Raw genomic sequence first — 22,687 nt, forward strand, 5'->3', positions numbered from 1 at the left:
TCATTTTAATTTCACATGCATATGGCAAGTTACAAAACAGTTAAGAGTAGACACCAACTTAAAAGGATTTGAAGTTACAACAATACCATGGACTGTCTTAAGTACAAGAGGTATCTTTGGCATTGACAAGCACATACAATCTCTTAGAAGATGCTAATTAAGAATGCTGTGCAATAGGTCCTGTTATGCTATAACAACAAGAATGAAGTATTAACAGTTTCCTTAAAATTGTTGCTTTTCTTGGTACATTAAGTTCAATGCCTTGTAGCCCAAGGGCTACATACTTAGTATGAATTAGTTTGGAGGGGCTGCTTAAAAAGAAACCCAACCTATTATTAGGAGTATTGTATCAAGTTCTGATAGTTAAAGCTCATTTGATCTTCATTAGAAATTAGTGTTCAACAATCCCATTGACTGAACTTTCAAAGTTAGCACTGTAACATTTCTTTAAAAACTGCAGGTACATTGTGAACACTAGTGTTGAACCATTAAAATCATATGAATTACTCACATTCTGAAATACATTCAATAACATCAAGAGACTAACAGGACTATTTAAGCTTCCAGGTAAAGAAAGTGCACACAATTTACACTTTGGTGCTAAACTACTTTCACCTCAAATGAATATATCTTTGGAATATACAGGAAGATAAATATATGGCTTACTTGAAAGTTTGGTTAGTTATACTCATAGTAGCAATTATACAAGCTTAAGGAAATAGGGTTAACGAGCTTACTTATTTCCACAAAGCAGATATAACATAATACAGAGGGAAAGTTTTATCTATTCAAAGCCCTCAATCTGTACAAAAACGTCAGGGCAAAAAGAAAAAATTCTAAATCTTAATACTTAAAAATAGTAACCTTAATCTGTCAGAATATTTGAAGATAATCTCTATACACCACCCCTGTTTAAAAAAAAAATCTAACATTAAGATAATTCCTTATTCATTAACTTGTGGAGCAGAACTCCAAACCATATCTGAACAAATACTGGCCAAAGTTTGAAAACTGGATTCTGAGCAACATAATATACAAAATACTTACAAAAGTAAGCACACATCATAACTTCTGGCACAAATCTCCCAAACGTACTGTTCCTAATTTCATACAAATCTTTGCAGAAGAATTAAAGGGTTATAAAAAAGAGCAAAACACTGAAGTTGTCATGTAATTTTTTTAGATTTAACCTAATTTCCAAATGCATTTAAAAATAAAAAAAAATTATCTACAAAACCCCCAAGGCTTAATCGTTTATTGATATTTTGCACTAGAGAGATGCAATGCCTTATCCATTCTGGCCCGAGATCGCAAAATATAACTGGAGGGAGTGCTACCTCCCTGCTGTTGGGCAAGCCTCAGTGGGGTCAAGAGACCAGTTAGAAATGGCTTTTTCCCTGGAGGTGGCTGATTTTCAATATTGCCAGCACAGCGTCGTTTATTGCAGCCGGGACCTGCCTGAAGTTGGCGGACTGTATGGTACTGCTCCGCGATGCATGCGTTTTTTTTCTTCAGATCCAACTTTACCAAAATAAGCAGCTTCTGCAGATCTGCCAACGTTTGATCCTGTCAGAAAGAAAAAGACAGACTTTTCAATATGCTTCTCTACAGAGTATTTAAGTCCTAAGTGAAAATGCAATCCAATTAATTATTTAAAAATATTGCCTTCTCTAGTTAAACCCACGCTCAGCAACAAAGTATGTGCAGAGGAAAATTAACTAGTCTCCTACCAGACCCATTCTAAAATTCCAGGATGCAATCTCTGCTTACTAAATGTTTGGTGTTTGCTGTGGGATGTTATTAAACAGTGGTTCCCACAGGAACCAGCTACTTTGTAAAAGCATTACAGACTTAGCATTAAATCTTAGACTAGCTGAGCTTAAATTTTGATTTCTGGCGTAGATTCATTTGCAGCCAAAAAGAGCGTAGACTCAGCATTCTTGGGGAAAAAAAAGTTAGTGGGAAACCATGACATTGACCAGCAACCAATGCTGAAAAAAGGAATGTGCAAGGATGAGTGTTAGCAATTGGGTAGCCTTGAACGTGGTGCCAAATAAGGGTCAGATAAAATGCTGGCATGGCAAAAGACCTTCTCAATAATGTAAAAGTTGCCATAGTTCCAGAGGACCATAGGTCTGTTCTCATCGCAGAGACAATGACTAGTGGTGGTTTAACCAGAGTCACCATACCTCGATGGAGGGAATCTTTAGTGATCTCAGCCAGTACAGGAATTGAACTCACGCTGTTGGCATCACTGCAAAAAGCAGCCATCAGCCAACTCAGCTAATAGATTCCCAACATGAGTCGCCTCTGAAGTTATATCAGACTGGAAATTTGAGCACAAACTCACTATAATGCTGCTAGATCTGCTGACTTTTTCCAGCACTTGCTGTTTTTATTTCAACATATCTGAAAGAGGCACAGACTTGGAATTAAAAGCACAATTGCTAACATACCTGTTTTACTATTAGGTCTTCACATTTGGCTAGAGTGCGCCGTAGGTTTTCAGCTGCAGTGTTATGACAACATGCTCTTTCTGATATCTGCAAAGCCTGGCCTATTTTCTGCAGCTCATTCTGCAGCAGCTTTGCATTCTGAAAATGGGGAGAGATAACCAAAGGTGGTGTGAATTAGGATAATTAGGTTAAAGCAAAAAGTACATTATAATAGATAATGTCCCGGCAGAAGCAGAAGATTCTGCAAATCGCTTTGAAAAGAGAAGTTTAATTAAAGATTTTACAGCACAGGTGACGGACTCTGCCAGCAGTAATACTGAGGCCCATGCCTGAAAGCTTTTCATCGAAGGAAATATCTAATCAAATTGAAGTTACTATTGAATCTGTTTCCACTCTTCCTTCAGACAGTGCATTCTACATCATAATCTGTTGAGAAACCCTCCAGGTTTTCTTTGTCAGTTTTAAAATCTGTTTTCAAAGTTACCAAGCGCATCATTAGAAACTATTTATCCTGTTCAAGAAAAGTAGAAACAGGAGTGGGCCATTCAGCCCCTCAATCCTGTTCTATTATTTAACAACATCATGGCTGATTGCGGAGGGTACAATCCATTTTTAAAATATACTTCCCTCTAACATTTGATTCCGTTGTCAATCCAGGACCTGTTTATCTCTGCCTTATATTCAATTGTATTTTAAATGACCCTACCTTCACCATTGAGAAAGATCATTCAACAGACTAACCACCCTCAAAGAAAATCGACAATCCCAGTCTTAAATGGCAGGCCCCTTATTTTCAAATTGTATCCCTAGTTCTAGTCACTCCCACAAAGAGGACAGCATTCTTTCAACAACTGCCCTGTCAAATCCCTTCATGATCTCATTTTCAATAAAATGGACTCCCCAACCCCAAATTTTCTAAATTTCAATTGCTATTAACCCAACCTTTCTTCACATTATACCCTCCATTCCAGGAGTAATTCAAGTGAAAAGTTCGCTGAACTGTGCACAAGGCAATTGAATCCTTAGTAAGGATACCAATGCTGTGTACAACTTTAGCAAAGGTTTGCTATTTTTATATTCCATTCCCCTTGCAATAGACAACACTATTTGCCTTCTTAAACACAAACTGTACTTGCAGACCAACTTTATAATCCATGTTCCAGAACGCAGATGGCTCTGGACTACAAAATTCTACAATCTCTCCATTTAAATAACAATGAGTCACAGAGTCATACAGCACATTCAACTCGTCTCTGCCAACCAGGTTTCCCAAACTAAACTAGTTCCATTTCCCTCTAACCCTTTCCAATCCACAAACCTATCAAAATGTCTTTTAAGTGTTGTAATTGTACCCACCTCTACCACTTCCAAACTGTCCAGTGTTAAAAAGTTGCCCCTCAGGTTCCCTTTAAATCTTTCCCCTCTCACCTTAAAAATATGCCCCTGGTTTTGAACGCATCCACTTCACAGTAAAAGACCTTTGCTTTTCATCTTATCTCATGATTTTATAAACCTCTAAAAGTCACCCCTTAACCGCCTATACTCCAGTGGAACAAAGTCCCAGCTTATCCACCTATCCTTATAACACAAACCCTCTAGCCCCAGCAATATCCTGGTAAATCTTTCCTGAACCCTCTCCAATTTAACATCACCCTTCCTATAGTGGTGTGACCAGGACAGTACACAATGCTCAGAAGAGACTTCAACATCCTGTATAACCACAACATGACGTATCAACTCCTATACTCAATGGCCTGAGCAATGAAGGCATGTGCTAAAAACGCTTTCTTTATCACCCTGTCTACCTGCAATGCAACTTTCAAAGAACAATGTACCTGAACCTCTAGGTCTCTGTTCAACAACACTATCCCGGAGGACCTACCATTAACTGTAAAAGACCTGTCCTTGTTCATTTTACCAAATGCAACAACTCGCAAATATCCAAATTAAATTCTATTTGCCTCAACCTATTGGCCCCATTGATCAAGATAGTTTTTTTTAAATCTTGATGTCATCTGTAAGCTTACGAACCTTGCCTATTAGATTAGATTAGATTAGATTACATTACAGTGTGGAAACAGGCCCTTCGGCCCAACAAGTCCACACCGACCCGCCGAAGCGAAACCCACCCATACCCCTACATTTTACCCCTTACCTAACTCTACGGACAATTTAGCATGGCCAATTCACCTGACCTGCACATCTTTGGACTGTGGGAGGAAACCGGAGCACCCGGAGGAAACCCACGCAGACACGGGGAGAATGTGCAAACTCCACACAGTCAGTCGCCTGAGGCGGGAATTGAACCCGGGTCTCAGGCGCTGTGAGGCAGCAGTGCTAACCACTGTGCCACCGTGCCGCCCACCGTGTTCTAATCCAAATCATTTTTATACAAAAACAAACAAAATAGGACCCAGCACCAATCCCTGCAGAATCAGTGGTCACAAGCATCCAGTCCAAAAACAATCCTCCACCAATATTCTGTTTCCAAATGTCAAGCCCATTTTGTATCCAATTGGCAAGATCTCCCTGAACTCCATGTGATCTAACCTTACTGATTAGTAAAACTTTTGACAAGATTCTGTATGGTAGACTAAAGTCCATGTTAACAGTTTACCGCTCTGCCACCACTCTTTGGTCACATCCTTTTAAAAAAAAACTTTGTGTAAGACAATTTCCCACACAAAAAACCATGCTGACTACCCTTAATTAGTCCTTGCCTCTCCAAATGTAAATCCCATCTTTCAGAATCACCGACAACTTACCCATCAGTGATGTCAAACTCTCATGTCTGTAGTTCCCAGCTTCTTACAGCCTATCTTAAGTGATGGCACAACACTAGCCACCTTCTAATTCTCCAGCACCTCATCTTTAGCTATAAATGATACAAATGTCTGTGCTTGGGGACCTGCAATTTCTTGCCTAACTTTCCACAAAGTCCTGGGATACACTTGATCAGGTCCCAGAGATTTATCCACCTTGGCATTTAAGACCTTCAGCACTTTCTCTTCTGTAGTGTGGATTGTTTTGAAGACCTCAATATTAATTTCCAGTGTTCCCTTGCATCCATTTCTTTCTCCACAGTAAAAACTGAAATATTTGTTTAGTAATCCAAAGATGTGCAGGTTAGGTGAATTGGCTGTGCTAAATTGCCCACAGTGTTCAGGGACCTATAGGTTAGGTGTGTGAGTCAAGGGTAAATGTAGGGGAATGAGTTTGAGTGGGATTCTCTTCAGAGGGTTGGTGTGGACTTGTTGAGCCAAGGGGCCTGTTTCCACGCAATAGGGATTCTAATTCTATAGCTCTCCCATTGCCTGATTCCACACATATATAATCTCATTGTTCTTTAGGGGGCTCTATTCTCTGCCTAGCTCTCAAATTACTTGCTGCATCTCTTTGGATTGTCCTTAGCCTTGGCAGATAAGGTCATCTCATATCCCATTTACCCTCCCCATTTCCCTCTTAACAATGACCCTATACTTCTTATACTCTTCCAAGATCCACTTGATTAGAGTTGCCAAAAACTGATACATGACTTCTCATTCTTGACCAAAATGTCAATGTCTTTATTCATCCATTGATCCCTACTCTTACCAGCTATACCCTTCACTCCAACAGGAACATAACACCTCTGAACTCATTATCTCACTTTTAAAATTCCCTATTATAACCCTATTATTCTTCTACAGGTATCTGAGATCTCTACATAATGACTCATCAATTTCCCTCTGACTATTGGGGGGCCTATTGTACAATTCCATCAAGGTGATCATCCCTTTATTTCCAAACTCCACCCATATAGCTTCACTTGACTATCCCTCAAATATCGGTGATCGGTCAGGGAGGAGAGGGTGGAGTGGATAGGTGGAAAAGGAGCTAGACAGGTCGGCTCCTTTTCCACCTATCCACTCCACCCTCTCCTCCCTGACCTATCACCTTCATCTCCTCCCCCACTCACCTATTGTACTCTATGCTACTTTGTCCCCACCCCCACCCTCCTCTAGCTTATCTCTCCACACTTCAGGCTCTCTGCCTTTATTCCTGATGAAGGGCTTTTGCCCGAAACGTCGATTTTGTTGCTCGTCGGATGCTGCCTGAACTGCTGTGCTCTTCCAGCACCACTGATCCAGAATCTGGTTTCCAGCATCTGCAGTCATTGTTTTTACCCTTTATCCCTCAAATATCCCCTGTAATGTTTTCCTTAAATCAAAAACACCACTTCCCCTCCTCCCTACAACATCCTGTCACTCCCTTAGCCCATGTTTCTATTATAGTTATGATGTCCCAGTTCCATATTCCCACACTTGCTCGGAGTTCATATGCCTTAACTGTAAGACCACTTGCATCAAGATAAAATGTAGTTTAATTCTTCAGAGTTACTTCGTTCTTGAACTTGCTCTTGCCTGCCTTTTCTAATTTTTTTTTTTAAAAAAGTTTCAGAACCATCGTCACTGGTCTCTCCCTCAACTTAGGATTCCCCCCACCTCCTCTCCATACTAGTTTAAAGGCTCTTGGATAGCATTAGCAAATCTCCCCACCAGGTAACTGGTCCCCTTCCAGTACAGGTAAAATCTGTTCCTTTTGAACAGGTCTCTCCTGCCGCAGAAGAGATTTCAATGATCAAAAACTCAATCCTTGCCCATTGCACCATCTCCTCAGCCATTGATTTATCTGGGCAAAAGTGAGGACCGCAGATGCTGGAGGTCAGAGTCTGGAAAAGCACAGCAAGGTCAGGCTGCATCAGAGCAGGAAAATCAACATTTTGGGCTTCCTGATGAAGGGCCTTTGCCCGAAACGTCGATTTTCCTGCTCCATTGATTTATTGGCCCTAGTCAGTTCCTCTATAACACGATGGCTGGGTTCTTGTGCAACCCCACGTTATAGAAACTGCGTTTAAAGTGTTGGCAATGTAATCACATTACAGCCAACACACTTTAAAAGTTCACACCATAGAAACAACACCCCCCCCTTCAATTGTGTTACAGTGAATTCATATTGACGAATAACCTGTATCATCTTATTCCTACTCTCAATAGCATGTGGCACCAGAAGTAATTCAAACAGTACTACCTTTGAGGTTCTACTCCTTATCCTTCTATCTAACTTCCTATATTCACCCTAAAGCATCAACACAGTCCCTAATTATGTCATTCTTACCAATGTGTACAACAACTTCCATTTTCTCAATCTCCTCTTTGACAATATGCTGCAAACTGTTAAGGGGTTCTTGATGCAAGTCCTTAATTCATCACACAAGCAGTTTCACATTCAAGCTTTCCAGCCAAGGTCTGGCCCCAAAAGCATTACTGAGATAAATGCATTATGGTGTCTCAACACAGCAGTATGGAAATCTAAAGTCATTCCAAGCAATCAGCTGGCCAGAAATAGTTTAAAATATTAACCCCACCATACTGGGTCAGAACAAAGAGGAAATACAGGACTCACTCTCTGCCCTGCTTCTATCTTCCGGTCAGCATCAACAGTGAGATGTTTCATTCCAGCTGGAAGCTCAATCATGTCCTTGTATCGCTTCAACTCTGTAACATGGCAAATTAACAGTCAGTCGCGGACTTTGTGGAAAGCACACATTTAAGTCTAACTACTGAATACAAGTTGCAAAGACACATGCTTCATGAGGAAGTCCCACTGAAAAATTCCTACAAATCTTGCCAAGCTTTCAGTTTAAGATGTTACTATTAGGGGCAACACACTTTAAAAGTGAAATTTAGTGGCAACATAAGAGAATACAGATTGCTTTTCAAGTTAGTCAACAAATCAGGTCACAAAAGCAGTTCATTGCAACTTGCAGTCACAGTAGAACTAGCATAGAAACCTCAACCCTTACTTAGGCAAGTATTACTTACATTGTCATAGTAGTCAGAACCTCAGCTGATAGACAATTAGGGAGCTAAGTAAGGGTCTGCAACTACTGGGGACTGTATCAGTCAAGTAATCCAGGTGGCTCATTACCTACCCAATGTAATTCTTAATTCTAGGGTCATCCCCAAGTTCTACATTGGGGAATGAGTTTTGTAGGAAATGGTGCTATGATTGAGGTTACTAGCAGAGTAATGCAGACAATTCCATGGAAGACAGGGGTCCAAATCTCATGATGTAGAATATAAACAACTGCAGAGTTTTCTTTGGAAAAAAATAATATCCACGAATTGAAACTGGTTTCAGCAATAATGATCAGGAAACTATTGAATGCCATTTAAATTCAGCTGTTTCACTAATGTCTTTGGGAAAGAAAATCGACCATCTTACCTGGTCCACTATGCAATACGGTTTATTCTGACCTGCCCTCAAATGTACTGAGCGGCTTGCCAGGCTAAAGGGCAATTAGGAGCAGACATTCAATGCTGGCCTTGCTTGCCATCCCATATTCCGTGAACAAATTTTTTAAATAGCTACTTTTCTCAGTGTGGTTGGGGAACAGATGTTCTCCTGAATTATACAAAGTGCAGCACAGAAATAGTCATAGTATTAATATACTCAGATGAGAAAGGCTATTGAAATATTCATTACTAGAAAAACAATATAGAAAATTTGCTCCAGTTTAGAGGGCATTGGCAAAAGCACATTTAGATTGCATACAGCTTTTACTTTAAGGATTTGACTGGGGGGTGGGGTTGAAGAAAGGGGATGAGAATGGTGAGGAGAAAGAGAAAGATACTGTAAGGATGCTTTTTCCCTTGTGGGAAAAAACTAGAACTGAGGAACAGTTTAAAAATGAAAGGTTCCTCATTTAAAGCAGAAACAAGGAGAAATTTTTTCAGGGTTGAGAATCCAAAATTCTCTTCCTCAGCAGGGTGGAAGCAGGGAAATTAAATATTTGAAGTATGCTAAATTGATTCCCTCGGAGGTCAAGAATCCAAGGGTATAATGGCAGGCAGGAAAAAGCAGCTGAGCTCAATCATTCAGCAGGCACTGGAGCTAGCTACCAACTGCAGAAGAGTCATGTTTGCAGGAGATACCCCTATCAATAGAACCATGAGTAGAGCTGCCATTTGGTACCCAGATCAGTGGTAATTCTATTTCACCATACAGCTGTGTACAAGTCATCAAGCCACTACTTCCTAAGGCAATGAGCTGAATCACTGCCATGGCAACTCACTCTGTGCAAGGCTAGTCACAAACAAGTGGACAACTTGTAGAACATCAAACATTACAGCACAGTAGATCCTTCGACCCTCAAATGTTCCACCAACCTGTGGAACCAATCTGAAGCCCACCTAACCTACACTATTCCATTTTCATCCATATGTTTACCCAATGACCATTTAAATGCCCTTAAACTTAACGAGTCTACTATGTTGCAGGCACGGCGTTCCAAGCTCTTACTACTGAGTAAGGAAACTACATCAGACATCTGTCCTATTTCTAACACCCCTCAATTTAAAGCCATGTCCCCTCTATGTCACCATCTGAGGAAAAAAAGCTCTCACTGACCACCCTTTCTAATCCTCTGATTACCTTATATATGTCTCAATTAAGTCACCTCTCAACCTTCTTCTTTCTCATGAAAAACAGCCTCAAGTCCCTCACATACCAGGCAACATTCTAGTAAAACTCCTCTGAACCCTTTCCAAAGCTTCCACATCCTTCCAAAAAAAAAAACAGCAACCAGAACTGGATGCAATACTCCAAGTGCAGCCACACCAGAGCTTTGCACAGCTGCAATATGACCTCATGGCTCTGAAATTCAATCCCTCTACCAATAAAAGCTAACACAACGTACACCTTCTTAACAACCCTATCAACCTGAGTGGCAACTTTCAGGGATCTATGTACATTGACACCAAGATCTCTCTCTGCTCATCTACACTACCAAGAATCTTACCATGAGCCCAATACACTGTATTCCTATTACTCCTTCCAAAGTGAATCATCCCACTTTTCCGCATTAAACTCCATTTGCCACATCTCAGCCCAGTTCTGCAGCTTATCTGTGTCCCTCTGTAACCTGCAACATCCTTCCGCATTATCCACGACACTAAGGTTAGTGGATTCATCTGCAAATGTACTAACCCATCTATCTATGCCCTCATCCAGGTCATTTTTATAAATGACCAACACTGGACCCAAAACAGATTCTTGTGGGACATCACTAGTAACTGAACTCCAGGATGAACATTTCCCATCAACCACCATCCTATCTTCTTTCAGCTAGCCAATTTCTGATCCCGATCATCCTCAATCCCATGCCTCCGTATTTTGTGCAATAGCCTACCGTGGGGAAACTTCTCAAAGGCCATACCGAAATCCATATACACCACATCAACCACTTTACCCTCTTCCACCTTCTCAAAGAACTTAATAAAGGTTCATGAGGCACAACCTACCCTTCACAAAATCATGTTGACTATCCCTAATCAAATTATTCCTTTCTAGATGATTATAAATCCTCTCTTATAACTCTTTCCAACACTTTACCCACAACCGATAGAAGGCTCACTGGTTTATAATTATCAGGGCTGTCTCTACTCCCCTTCTTGACCAAGGGAACAATATTTGCTATCCTCCAGTCTTCTGGCACTATTCCTGAAGACAATGACAACATCAAAGTCAAAGCCAAAGGCTCTGCAATCTCTCCTCTGGCTTCCCAGAGAATCCTAGGATAAATCCCATCCGGCCCAGGGGACTTATCAATTTTCACACTCTGCAGAATTGCTAACTCCTCCTTGTGAACCTCAATCCAATCTAGTCTAATAGCCTGTATCTCAGTATTCTCCTCAATAACATTGTCCTTTTCCAGTGTGAATGCTAAATGAATATTTTTCGTCAGTACCTCTATCTCCTGACTCCACATACAACTTCCCACTACTGTCCTGGACAGGCCCTAGTCATTTATTCATGACATACCTATAGAAAGCTTTAGGGTTTTCCTTGATCCTACCTGCCAACAACTTCTCATGTTCCCTCCTTGCTCCTCTTAAGTCCCTCTTGGTTAAATTGTAACCAAAGCACCCTAACTGAGCCTTCACATCTCATCCTTACATAAGCCTTCTTCCTCTTGACAAGAGATTCAACTTCTTTCATAACCCACTGCTCCCGCGCTCACCCACTTTCTCCCTGCCAGTTACATATCAAGGACACAGTAGCTGTTCTTTGAATAAGCTCCACATTTCTATTGTGCCCATCCCCTGCACTTTTCTTCCCGATCCTGTGCATCCTAAACCTTGCCCAATTGCATCGTAATTGCCTTTACCCCAGCTTTAACTTTTGCCCTGCAGTATATACCTATCCCTTTCCATTGTTAAAGTAAACATAACCGAATTGTGGTTACTAATCACCAAAGTGCTCACCTACCTCCAAATCTTACACCAGGTCTGGTTCATTACCCAGTGTGGCCTCACCCCTTGTTGGCTTGTGTGGGAGAAAATCCGCTTCCCATCCACCCACAGCATGGCCACAAAGAACACAAGGAACCATGTCTGTTCTCAGCCACAACAGAAACTACCCAGAGTGCCTCAGCCTTAACCAAACAGGCTAACTCAGACACTAGGCAGCTAACAGGAGATGACTCAAGTCACTTCCAGACTGGGGAATACACTTTGTAAGACAGCCTTACAATCGACTTCCTAGCACAAAGTAAGCATAACTGCTCCCAAAGCAGTAGGGACAGCCTCGCTCCTCACACACATACTAGAACTCTAAAGGATGCTCAGACTGAAAGGCACCAAGGTGTACCAGGTTTGCAGACTAACCACAATGGAAACTCATTGATGCCAGGATGAGAAATATTAACACCTCCTCTCACAGAGTATCGAAATCTCCTGATTTAAATCACTGACTGATTGCCGTCCTCCCATTGATTATGTTTTACTCTTGATTGTATTGTAACTCACACCACATTACTGTCCCCCTATAAAACTGCCTGTGCCTACTGCTTGAGGAAAAGAACCCTTGATTTATCTGTACAGACTGTCAGTTCTGTGTCAGCCTAATCAGTTTCTCTTCTAGCCATATCACTCACAATTGACAAGCTGTTTATTTCACCCAATCTGCGCTTGCGTGGTCTCTACTCAATTGGGTAATTTCTCCGACAGCCTGGCCACATACTGTGTCAGGAAACCCTCTTACACACATTGGACAAGAACTGACCCATCTAAAGCACTCAAACTACAGCACTTCCAGTCAATGTTTGGAAAATTAAAGTCCTCCGTAGCAACTACCCTGCTACGCTCACTCCTGTCCAGAATCATCTTTGCTATCCTTTCCTCTACATCTCTCAAACCTTTTCATAGGCCTATAGAAAACCCAACAGGGTGACTTCTTTCCTGTTTCTAACCTCAGCAGACGAGTCTTCATCAAATGTCCTTTCTGCCTCCATAATACTGTCCTTGACTAACAATGCCACACCTCTCCTTTTACCACCTTCCATGTTCTTACTGAACCATCTAAACCCTGGAACCTGCAATAATCATTCCTGAACCTGCTCTACCCATGTCTCTGAAATGGCCACAATATCGAAGTCCCAGGTACTAACCCATGTGGCAAGTTCATCCACCTTATTCTGGATGCTCCTGACATTGAAGTAGACACACTTCAAACCACCTTCCTGCTTCCAGTGCACTCTTGCAACCTTATTTCTGATCTCACTACTCTCAACCTCCTGGACACTGGAGCTACAGTTTAGGTTCCCATCCCTTCAATAATACAAAAAAAACTTTAATATTAAATTATTGAAAATTGCACTTTTCAAAAAACAGTTCCAACATATCCAATCACCAACCTCAGAGGTACATTCATAGGGGTGTACACACAAACAAATCTTGGTCAAAGGTTTAAGTGAGTGTGGCTCCAATGGCGTCCTTTATCAAAAGTGAACCTAGCTGAACTCAAATCCTGATCTCTTGACATCTTTTGTTTTCTCTCCCAGCCACAACTTTACCTCACCATTTAAATTTTAAATATCATTCAAAATAAGAACTAGATTAAATGTGGATGGTGGAAACACAGCTTCAGGCTTCACAAAACAACAAGACCAATTCAAAGGGTATTCCCTAGGAATAGTTGGGTAATTCAGTGCAGGATAATGAGTTTATGGCAGTGATAACTTTCATTGCCACCAGATGCTCCATGTCTTGCAGTTTGGCATGATCTAGGTGATTCACCGGTCACAGCCTACCCAAATCATTGTGCTTCCTCAGCCAGTACAAGCAAGTGGGTGATGTTCAGATCAGCTAGCCAAAGTGGTACCTTGCAAGGTAGCAGTTAGCTTCTTGTGCAACTCCAATGAAAATGCTAATGACATTCTACAGTGAAGAAATCCTTATTCTGTCCAGTTGAGTGTTTAAAAATCTATATTTGTTCACCTTACCGAACATTCAGTTTCATAGTTGAAGAACGTTGAATGCTGACTCAATTCATTAATTGCCATAATCAAGGCTTTAATTAAAATGCCTCCACCTCAACTTGCCAACAACTCTGTACTCCAAACATTCTTAAAACAAAAACACAAGTATTCAGAACAGCAAAGACCACAAGTATGTTATTTCTTCCTGCCTTCATTTCTCCCCATTTTTTATTTGCTGGGATTAGCAGGCACTGGTACCAGCTACAAGGGGCACTCACCTTCTGCACTGAATGCTGCCTGTGCTTTGCTTTGCTCCAGCTCAGTTTTCACATTTGCCAGTTCCAGTTTGAGATTGTGCAGTTCATCAGTGAGCTTCGTATTGGCCAAGCGAGTAGATTGCCTTGTTGACTGGCTGGTAGACTTCCTCTCTGCCTTCAACTGATGTATAGTTGCTTCTAGTTCTCTGATTTTCTGTGACTTGGAGTGGGAAAAACAAAAAAACAACTCAAAAATAAAGGTTGAGCCAAGGAGTTAATGTGATCAGCAAGGCATATAAAAAACAAATAGTATCCCAACTGGAAATACTGCACTTAAAAGTGAAAAGCCCGCCTGTCTCTGAAGAAACTTAAAAGCTCAAAATATGACACAGGATTGGCAAGCAAATTTGCCTATAAAACAGCAGAGAAAATTAAATCTCAGGGTGACCAGAAAAAAATCATTGTCAAGTAGAATTGACAATGGGTGCAGAACACACATGGGAGCATGGAAGAGAACCAATGGCTGAAAGGGAAGTTAAGGTCACCAGGCAAGCCATTTTTTTCTGGGAGTGTGGAGAATGCAGAGGTGGTAATAATGACATTACAACTAACAGGCTGTGGAAAAGGTTGCTAAGGATTGGGTGGGATGGAAAGGTGCAAAGCATAAGGTTTTAAACTTCTCAAAAGCAATACTCAGCTAACTGGATCCAGTGAGAAAAACTTAAAAATCACCAACATAAATGAACAAAGTAATGAATAAAAGATTATTTCATCAAAGTTAAGAGTTTTTGCTTTTGGGACAATTTCTTAAAACAGCACATTCTGGTCATAGCCAGATAGCAGGCTATAGCAAACCTGACATGTGCAATAAGATAGGATTTTGACTTCATAGTGAAGGTACCCAACACAGGTGACAATAATATGATCAAATTTTACATGCAGTTTAAAAGGGAGGGGAGAGAAAAGAGATGGTCCAAAACTCACATTTTAAATAGAATAAAGGGCAATTATAATAGCATGAAAGCATAGCCAGTTAAAGTGGTGGTAAATTAGGTTGAGAGATAGACAATAGACAATAGGTGCAGGAGTAGGCCATTCAGCCCTTCGAGCCTGCACCGCCCTTCAATATAATCATGGCTGATCATTCCTAATCAGTATCCTGTTCCTGCCTTATCTCCATAACCCTTGATTCCACTATCTTTGAGAGCTCTATCCAACTCCTTCTTAAATGAATCCAGAGAGTGGGCCTCCACTGCCCTCTGGGGCAGAGCATTCCACACAGCCACCACTCTCTGGGTGAAGAAGTTTCTCCCGAGCTCTGTCCTAAATGGTCTACCCCGTATTTTTAAGCTGTGTCCTCTGGTTCGGCACTCACCCATCAGTGGAAATATGTTTCCTACTGCCAGAGTGTCCAATCCTTTCATAATCTTATACGTCTCAATCAGATCCCCCCTCAGTCTTCGAAACTCAAGGGTTTACAAGCCCAGTCGCTTCAGTCTTTCAGTGTAAGGTAATCCCGCCATTCCAGGAATTGACCTCGTGAACCTACGCTGCACTCCCTCAATAGCCAGAATGTCTTTCCTCAAATTTGGAGACCAGAACTGCACACAGTACTCCAGGTGTGGTCTCACCAGGGCCCTGTACAGCTGCAGAAGCACCTCTTTGCCTCTATACTCAATTCCTCTTGTTATGAAGGCCAGCATGCTATTACCCTTCTTCACTACCTGCTGTACCTGCATGCTTGCCTTCACTAACTGGTGTACAAGAACACCCAGATCTCTCTGTACTGCCCCTTTACATAAATTGATTCCATTGAGGTAGTAGTCTGCCTTCCTGTTCTTGCCACCAAAGTGGATAACCATATATTTATCCACATTAAACTGCATCTGCCATGCATCTGCCCACTCACCTAACTTGTCCAGGTCACCCTGTAATCTCCTAACATCCTCATCACATTTCATCCTGCCACCCAGCTTTGTATCATCAGCAAATTTGCTAATGTTATTGATAAATCAATAAAGATGCAGTCACAGACATCAGAGGGTATTTCAGAATACACAGAACAGAAATTCCAGTGGGAAGAGAATTCTAAAAAGGGGCAAGCCTACTATTCACGGTTAACTACAAACGTTAAAGATAATTATGGAATTTAAAGAAAAGGATTTAATTAAGCAAAGATGCATGGCAGGTCAGAGGTTGGGCAGAATATAAAAGACAAAGAATGATGAAAGAGAGAAAATTAGAGAGAAAGCCAATGAGAAACAACACATAGGAAGAATTCCCATAGACAGAGAAAAAAGAATTTACAAAAGATAGGACTGATCATATAGAAAGTGAATGAAGAGTGGGGAATTAATAGTGGAAGTGAGATGGCTGATGTTTTGAGTACGTATTTTGCACCAATCTTCAGTGTAAAGTATTAGACTATAAATTAATATTCCAGGAATAGCTACAGATTCAGAATTGGAAGAGAGAAACTCTAGAAAATTACAACCACCAAAGGGAGTAGTATCCAGCAAATTGTATCACCCTGAGCTCCAACAAAGCCCATCAGGGCCTGAGCCTAATAAGTTTTAAAAGCAGCAGCTAGTGAGATAGTTGATGCCTTTGTTTTAATTTTCTGGGGAAATTCCATTAGATTGAAAAATAGCAAATGTGACTCATTTATCCAAAGAGAGGAGGAACAAAACAAGAAACTACATGCCAGTTAACTTAGCTTCTAACATCATGATAGATATTAAAGAGAACTTAGTAGTAGTATCAATATGGGTTTGTGAAAGGGAAATCAGTTTTCTGTGGAGGAAGAGAGATGTGTTGTGGATGCGAGAGACCTGTGGATATACTGTATTTGGATTTCAAAGTAGCACTCAACAGTCCATATCAAAAAGGTTATTGCATTATAGAATAAATAAAAGCTCATGACCTAGTGGGCAACATGTTGACATGGGTAGGAAATTAGAGAGTGTAGTGCTGGAAAAGTACAGCCGGCCAGGCAGCATCCAAGGAATAGGAGAATCGATATTGAGCATTAGCCCCTCATCATGCTAGAGACGTCGATTCTCCTGCTCCTTGAATGCTGCCTGACTTGCTGTGCTTTTCCAGCACCACACTCTCAACTCAGATCTTCAGAATCTGAATTCTCGCTTTCTCCACGGGTAGGAGATTGGCTAGCTAACAGGAGACATTAGGCATCAATGGGTCTTTTTCTGCTTGGCAAGACAGAATGACTGATGTGTCACAGGGTTCAGTGCTGGGGCTTCAACAATTTATACAAATGATTTGGATGAAGAGGCCAGAAGTGCATTTGCCGATGACAAAGGTTGGTAGGAAAGTAATTGTGAAAAGGACACAAGGCGGCTGCTAAAAGGGAAAACTAGGACAAGTGAGTGGTCAAAGACCTGGCAAATGAAATAACTTGGGAGTAAATGAAATTGTCCATTTTGGCAGAAAGATTAAAATCATCATTTTAGATATGGTTTTTAAGAGATTGCAGAGCTCAGAGATGGAGATGCATCTGGGAGCCTGGTACATAAATTGAATAACAGTTAGTCTGTAGGCAGAGTGAGTAACTGGAAATCAAACATATTGTTGTTTTTATTGAGAGGGTAATTGAACACCAAAGTAGGGGCTTATGTATCAATTATAAATGACATCAAGGAAATTAAATCTGAAATATTGCACAAAGGACAGATATTATTACAATGGAAGCACTTCAGAGAAGATTTTAGACTCATATCTGGAATAGGTGGGTTGTCTTAGTCGAACAGTGTGGGACTGGAAAAGCACAGCCATTCAGGTAGCATCCGAGGAGCTGGAGAGTCGATGCTTCGGGCATGAAGGGCTTATGCCCGAAACGTCGATTTTCCTGCTCCTCAGATGCTGCCTGACCAGCTGTGCTTTTCCAACACCAAACTGCTCGACTTTGATCTCCAGCATCCACAGTCTTCTCTTTCTCCTTCTCCAGGTTGTCTTAGAGCACATGGTTGGTCAGATGAGATTTGTATCAATTAGAGGTTATTAAAAAAAGCAAGAGAACGTGATTGAAACTTAAAGACTCTGGGGTTTTGCCAGGGTGCATATGGATAAGATGTTGACTCTCGAGGGAGAATCTAAAACAACGAGTCTCTGTTTCAAAGTAGAGTATTGCTCATTTAAGTCATAGATAGAAGAGAAATTCTGAGGGTTGAACATTGTTGAAACTCATCTTCCAAAGACAGTGGAAGCGAGGTCCTTGAATATTTTTAAGGCAGAGGTAGATAGATTCTAAGTACGAAGAGGATGAAAGGGGATCTTGGGTAGGCATGGAGTAATCAGATCAACCATCAACCACAGCTGACTCAAAAGGATGGTGAGAGATGTGAACCCATGAATTAGGATGAGAAGTATGTCATTGAAATGTCTGCTGCCCTCTAGTTTACAGCTTTACAAGTTCAAGAGTTACCATACAAGAAAATGTAGCAATTGCTATTTTAAACTAACACCGTCTATTGGTGAATTTGAATCAGAGATTGAGATCCGGTAAAAATTGGTAGCAATGGCCTGGTTAAAAAAAGTTCTAGCTTTGTGCAAATGCAATTAAAACATTAGCTCAGATCTCAGTCTGTGGAAGCTGTGCTAGAGGATACTTCCTGGGGTAGAATGTGCAATATTTAATTTTAAATAAATTTCACTGCTTCGTTTCCACCAATTTAAATACTGTGACACCAAGAAAATTAATAGCTTTCTTTGATCTCACTTGTCCTGAGCTATATTAACAGAAAAATTGGAAGTCAAGGAGAAAGTTAGCTCATCAGGCACAATTCCAAAATCTCTGGAGGCAGAGAGAGAGGAATGGCGAAAAGAGAGGAAAAAAGACTCAAGGATAGCTTCCAGTGGGGCTTGATCATTCCATTTGATTTGATTGGACAAGTAAAATTAGCTGTGGTGAGATTACCACAGGGTTGCCATAGTTACTAGGCTCTCCTAGGCAGTGAAGGAGTTGGTTTGGATTACATGTGACCTGCAATGCTGGATGCAGTTCAAGGTCCTGTCAAATATGTAGGATGCCATAAAACGGAGGACTATTTGGGAAACAGCATCAAGTTAAACCAGGTAGTGGCAAGAGAATCGCAAAACTATTTTTGTAGGATCAGAAGAGCAAAGTGAGCATAACATAGGATATGGCTATCCATTCCCTTGCCCCTCACAAACCTCCCTCTCTGCTAACAAGATCAATCTCTAACAGACCTGATATTCACCAGCAAGCTACAGTTCTCTGAAGGTATATTAAATGAAGCACAGAGTCTTTAGTCAGACGACATCATCCATCATATAATAAAGTACAGCTACACAATTTTTAAAAAAGTGCCAACCCCCAGATTTCCAAAAAAGGTAACCACCAGACCAAGAAAGGGCTTGGGTCAGTGTCTCAAAATCCTGGCATCCCTTCCCAAACAATATCATGGATCTACCTGCAGCACATGGAATTCAGGGATTCAAAAGAGCAACTAGGGACAGACAATAAATGCTGGCCCAGCTATCAATACCCACACTCCAAGTGAATATAACAAAAGGTGCCAGGAGATTGAAAGTAGTTGAACAATTGAAATCATGCTTCAATCACTAGCCATGTAAACAATCCTATCAATTGTTAGTTTCATAGTGGGCGGCACGGTGGCCCAGTGGTTAGCACTGCTGCCTCACAGCGCCAGAGACCCGGGTTCAATTCCTGCCTCAGGCGACTGACTGTGTGGAGTTTGCACGTTCTCCCCGTGTCTGCGTGGATTTCCTCCGGGTGCTCCGGTTTCCTCCCACAGTCCAAAGATGTGCAGGTCAGGTGAATTGGCCATACTAAATTGCCCGTAGTGTTAGGTTAAGGAGTAAATGTAGGGGTATGGGTGGGTTGCGCTTCGGCGGGTCGGTGTGGACTTGTTGGGCCGAAGGGCCTGTTTCCATACTGTAACGTAATCTAATCTAATCTAAAGTCTTCAGTGTTTTTCCAACTTTGCTCCATAAATCAAAATAGGATCTTAAACTTCAGATTATTCTAAACATCATAATATTAGAGAGTAAAATATTTACCATTGCTTTACCCTCACTCATTTCATCACCAGAATCATCGGAAACTTCTTCAGAGGATAACTGATAATAGATTTTCACATATTCTTGGTAGTTTTTCATCTTTGCTTCAAAGGCATCTTCTAAGCGATCCTTTTGCTCCTCAAGCTGCTCTCTGAAAGATTGAAAACAGATTGAATTTCACCCCATTTCCACAAAGATACAGCCTTCAATTTAAGGAAGCATCCCTCCATAATATTCACTTTGGTGTTCAAGGACAAAGTACCATTCAGCTGAACAAAAGCCACTGAACAGGACCGAAAAAAAAAAAGACTTGCAAGACAAAAATCAAACCTAAAGACTATAAAAAAAAAGTCAAGGAATGGCTGGCATGTCATGCTTGATCCTTTTCTAGTATATAAAAATGTTCAGGGCAGTTCCAGATTGCGATCTTTAGTATTTCAGGAATGCTACTGATGGGATTCAGGGATTCCACGCTTGCCATGCTTTTTAGCTGGCACTCATCAGGACAAGTGTAAAAATAACACATTTCAGACAATTGCAAACATTTGTACTAAAAGTTAGAGTGAGAGTTGGTCAGCAAGTTGACTGATTTACCAAAGTACTCCCTCAACAAAAGCAACAGTGGGGTTAGGGCTTTAAGCTCCTTAAGCTACAAGGTAATTCTAAAACAAGATGCAAGGTTTGAAACGTAAATCCTTGTGTACAGAAAACAGGTCCCTGCTCAAAACTATATGTCACTTCTGACAAGAATAAATAAACCACATTATGAACTTTGACTGATTGACCAATGTAGCTATTAGGAAACTTAAGCTTGTTGTGCAAATACTGTCCAGTCATGGAAGCAAATAGTTTTGAGCAACCAAGGAAGAAGCTTGGTAACAAACAAACATCCCTTTCTCTTGTAGCAGAAATTTTTCCGATCATTTGAAATTTGGCATTCTTGCATTTATCTTGATGAGTGCAAGACAAAAGGCTTCAGCAACATGTCTCTCTTTCTAGCACGTTCAAGCAACTATTTCAAAAAGAAAGATTGTGGAAGGTAGAATTGAACCATCTCCATCAACATGTATGTAAAATATAGCTCAGTGTACATATCAGACCCAGGATATAGAAACTGAACAACAGTTTGGCTCAGTGATTATCTGGAGTTAGGGAACATGCTCCCTTCCCAGGAGTGGCGACAGAATTTCTACACTTTATTGCAGTACTGAGGGACTGCAGAAAATTCCAGATGACATTTTAAATCAAAGCCAAACACCCATTCCATTGGGTTATAGGAGACAACATGACACCACTTTCCAAAGAATGACAAGGAGTTCACCATGTGTCCTGGCTAGCATTCCTTCCAATTTTCTTTTCAGCCCACAGACCTCCAAGGCCTGTTCATGGCTGCAACTTTCGAAACCAGAAGTCAAAGTTGTGATTGGTGTGCCGATGGCAAATGCAGATCACTGGAGCATGCAGCTTAGAGGGAACAGTCGTTCTCGATGTGATCTTTCATTAGATTTCTACTTGATGGAAATTGCTTTTGTACGCAAGTGTCTATACTTTGATTGCGAAACACTCTGCTATGTCCCAGAGACATGAAAAGGTATCACAGGCAGAGGTCTCAATGGGTAGTTTTGGCCAAAATTGTATGAGCCCAGTAAACACATCTTCATACGAAAGTCTAAAATACTGCCAGAGTAAGATAATAAATAATATCACACTATAAACTGAATACCCACCTCCAGTGTCTTTCCATGATGTTGTATTGTTCCATCATCTCACTGACAACACTTTGCCTGATTTCGCTCTCCATTATCAGCTTGTCTTGCTTCTCCTTAATCAGGTGTTGCTGCAGGCTCTCAATAATTTTCTGCAATGACTGAGGAACACAAACTCATCGTCAGTTAAATAATAATAAAAGCACAAGATGGAACAACTGTTCTTTGCAACTTTTGATAAGTGTAGGCAACAAAGGTATTAGAAATTAAGTAGCAATATTAGAACATTGCCTGAAGACAAGGTGATCCAGTTAACAAATCTGTGCAAGTGTATTTCCAATGCAAGGTCAACCACTTGAGATGTTAACTTGGTCTCTATCCCTAACTGTCAGATCTGTTGGAGTTTTTGTAGCATTTCCTGTTTTCATTTTCAGGCACGAACAAAATTGGGGATGGGTTGGGCTGGGGAGGGGAGGGGAGGGGAGGGGAGGGGAGTACAGATTCTGAAATGTATGAAAAAAGGATGTTTATGAAGAATTGCAACACAAACAGAATTGAACTTCTGGGAGTTCAGTTTGCAGACATGATAATAGAAAAGATAGCAGTCTGGACAGGAGTCAAGCTTCAAGTAATCCCTACCCACGAAAGCACAAGAGTTTGACGAAATCCAACAATGGCCTGTATGCACAAGTGAGTGCAGGCACTTGGCTATGCCAGTGGGCTGAGGCTCTTGTGCACACCAACCTAACAGTCACCCCAACATTGTGGGTAAGGATATTGTTGCCGGGAGTGCAGACAGCCAACTCAAAAGGAAAAAAAGGAACAAAAAATAATTTCAGTCAGCTAAAGCAAAAGCCTCAAAAATAAACTGTTTGACAATCCTCCTAATTCTTCACAATGAATCCA

General features: G+C 41.0%; 1 protein-coding gene across 1 annotated transcript in view; it reads right to left on the minus strand.

Moving 5' to 3' along the window:
- Positions 1-1,240: 1,240 nt before the first annotated feature.
- The window catches only part of kif20a (kinesin family member 20A), a 53,443-nt gene continuing 31,996 nt past the window's right edge, over positions 1,241-22,687 (minus strand). The window contains exons 13-18 of the mRNA XM_043704074.2: positions 21,803-21,942; positions 20,076-20,226; positions 14,037-14,235; positions 7,902-7,993; positions 2,457-2,594; positions 1,241-1,566 (exon numbers count right to left, since the gene is read on the minus strand). Coding sequence (XP_043560009.1) covers positions 1,255-1,566; positions 2,457-2,594; positions 7,902-7,993; positions 14,037-14,235; positions 20,076-20,226; positions 21,803-21,942 — 1,032 coding nt within the window. The 3' untranslated portion in view covers positions 1,241-1,254. The remainder of the gene's footprint in view (positions 1,567-2,456; positions 2,595-7,901; positions 7,994-14,036; positions 14,236-20,075; positions 20,227-21,802; positions 21,943-22,687) is intronic.

Source organism: Chiloscyllium plagiosum, unplaced genomic scaffold, assembly GCF_037043375.1.
Source record: "Chiloscyllium plagiosum isolate Xiang-an unplaced genomic scaffold, Cpla_swu_hap1 HiC_scaffold_16, whole genome shotgun sequence".
Taxonomy (NCBI): domain Eukaryota; kingdom Metazoa; phylum Chordata; class Chondrichthyes; order Orectolobiformes; family Hemiscylliidae; genus Chiloscyllium; species Chiloscyllium plagiosum.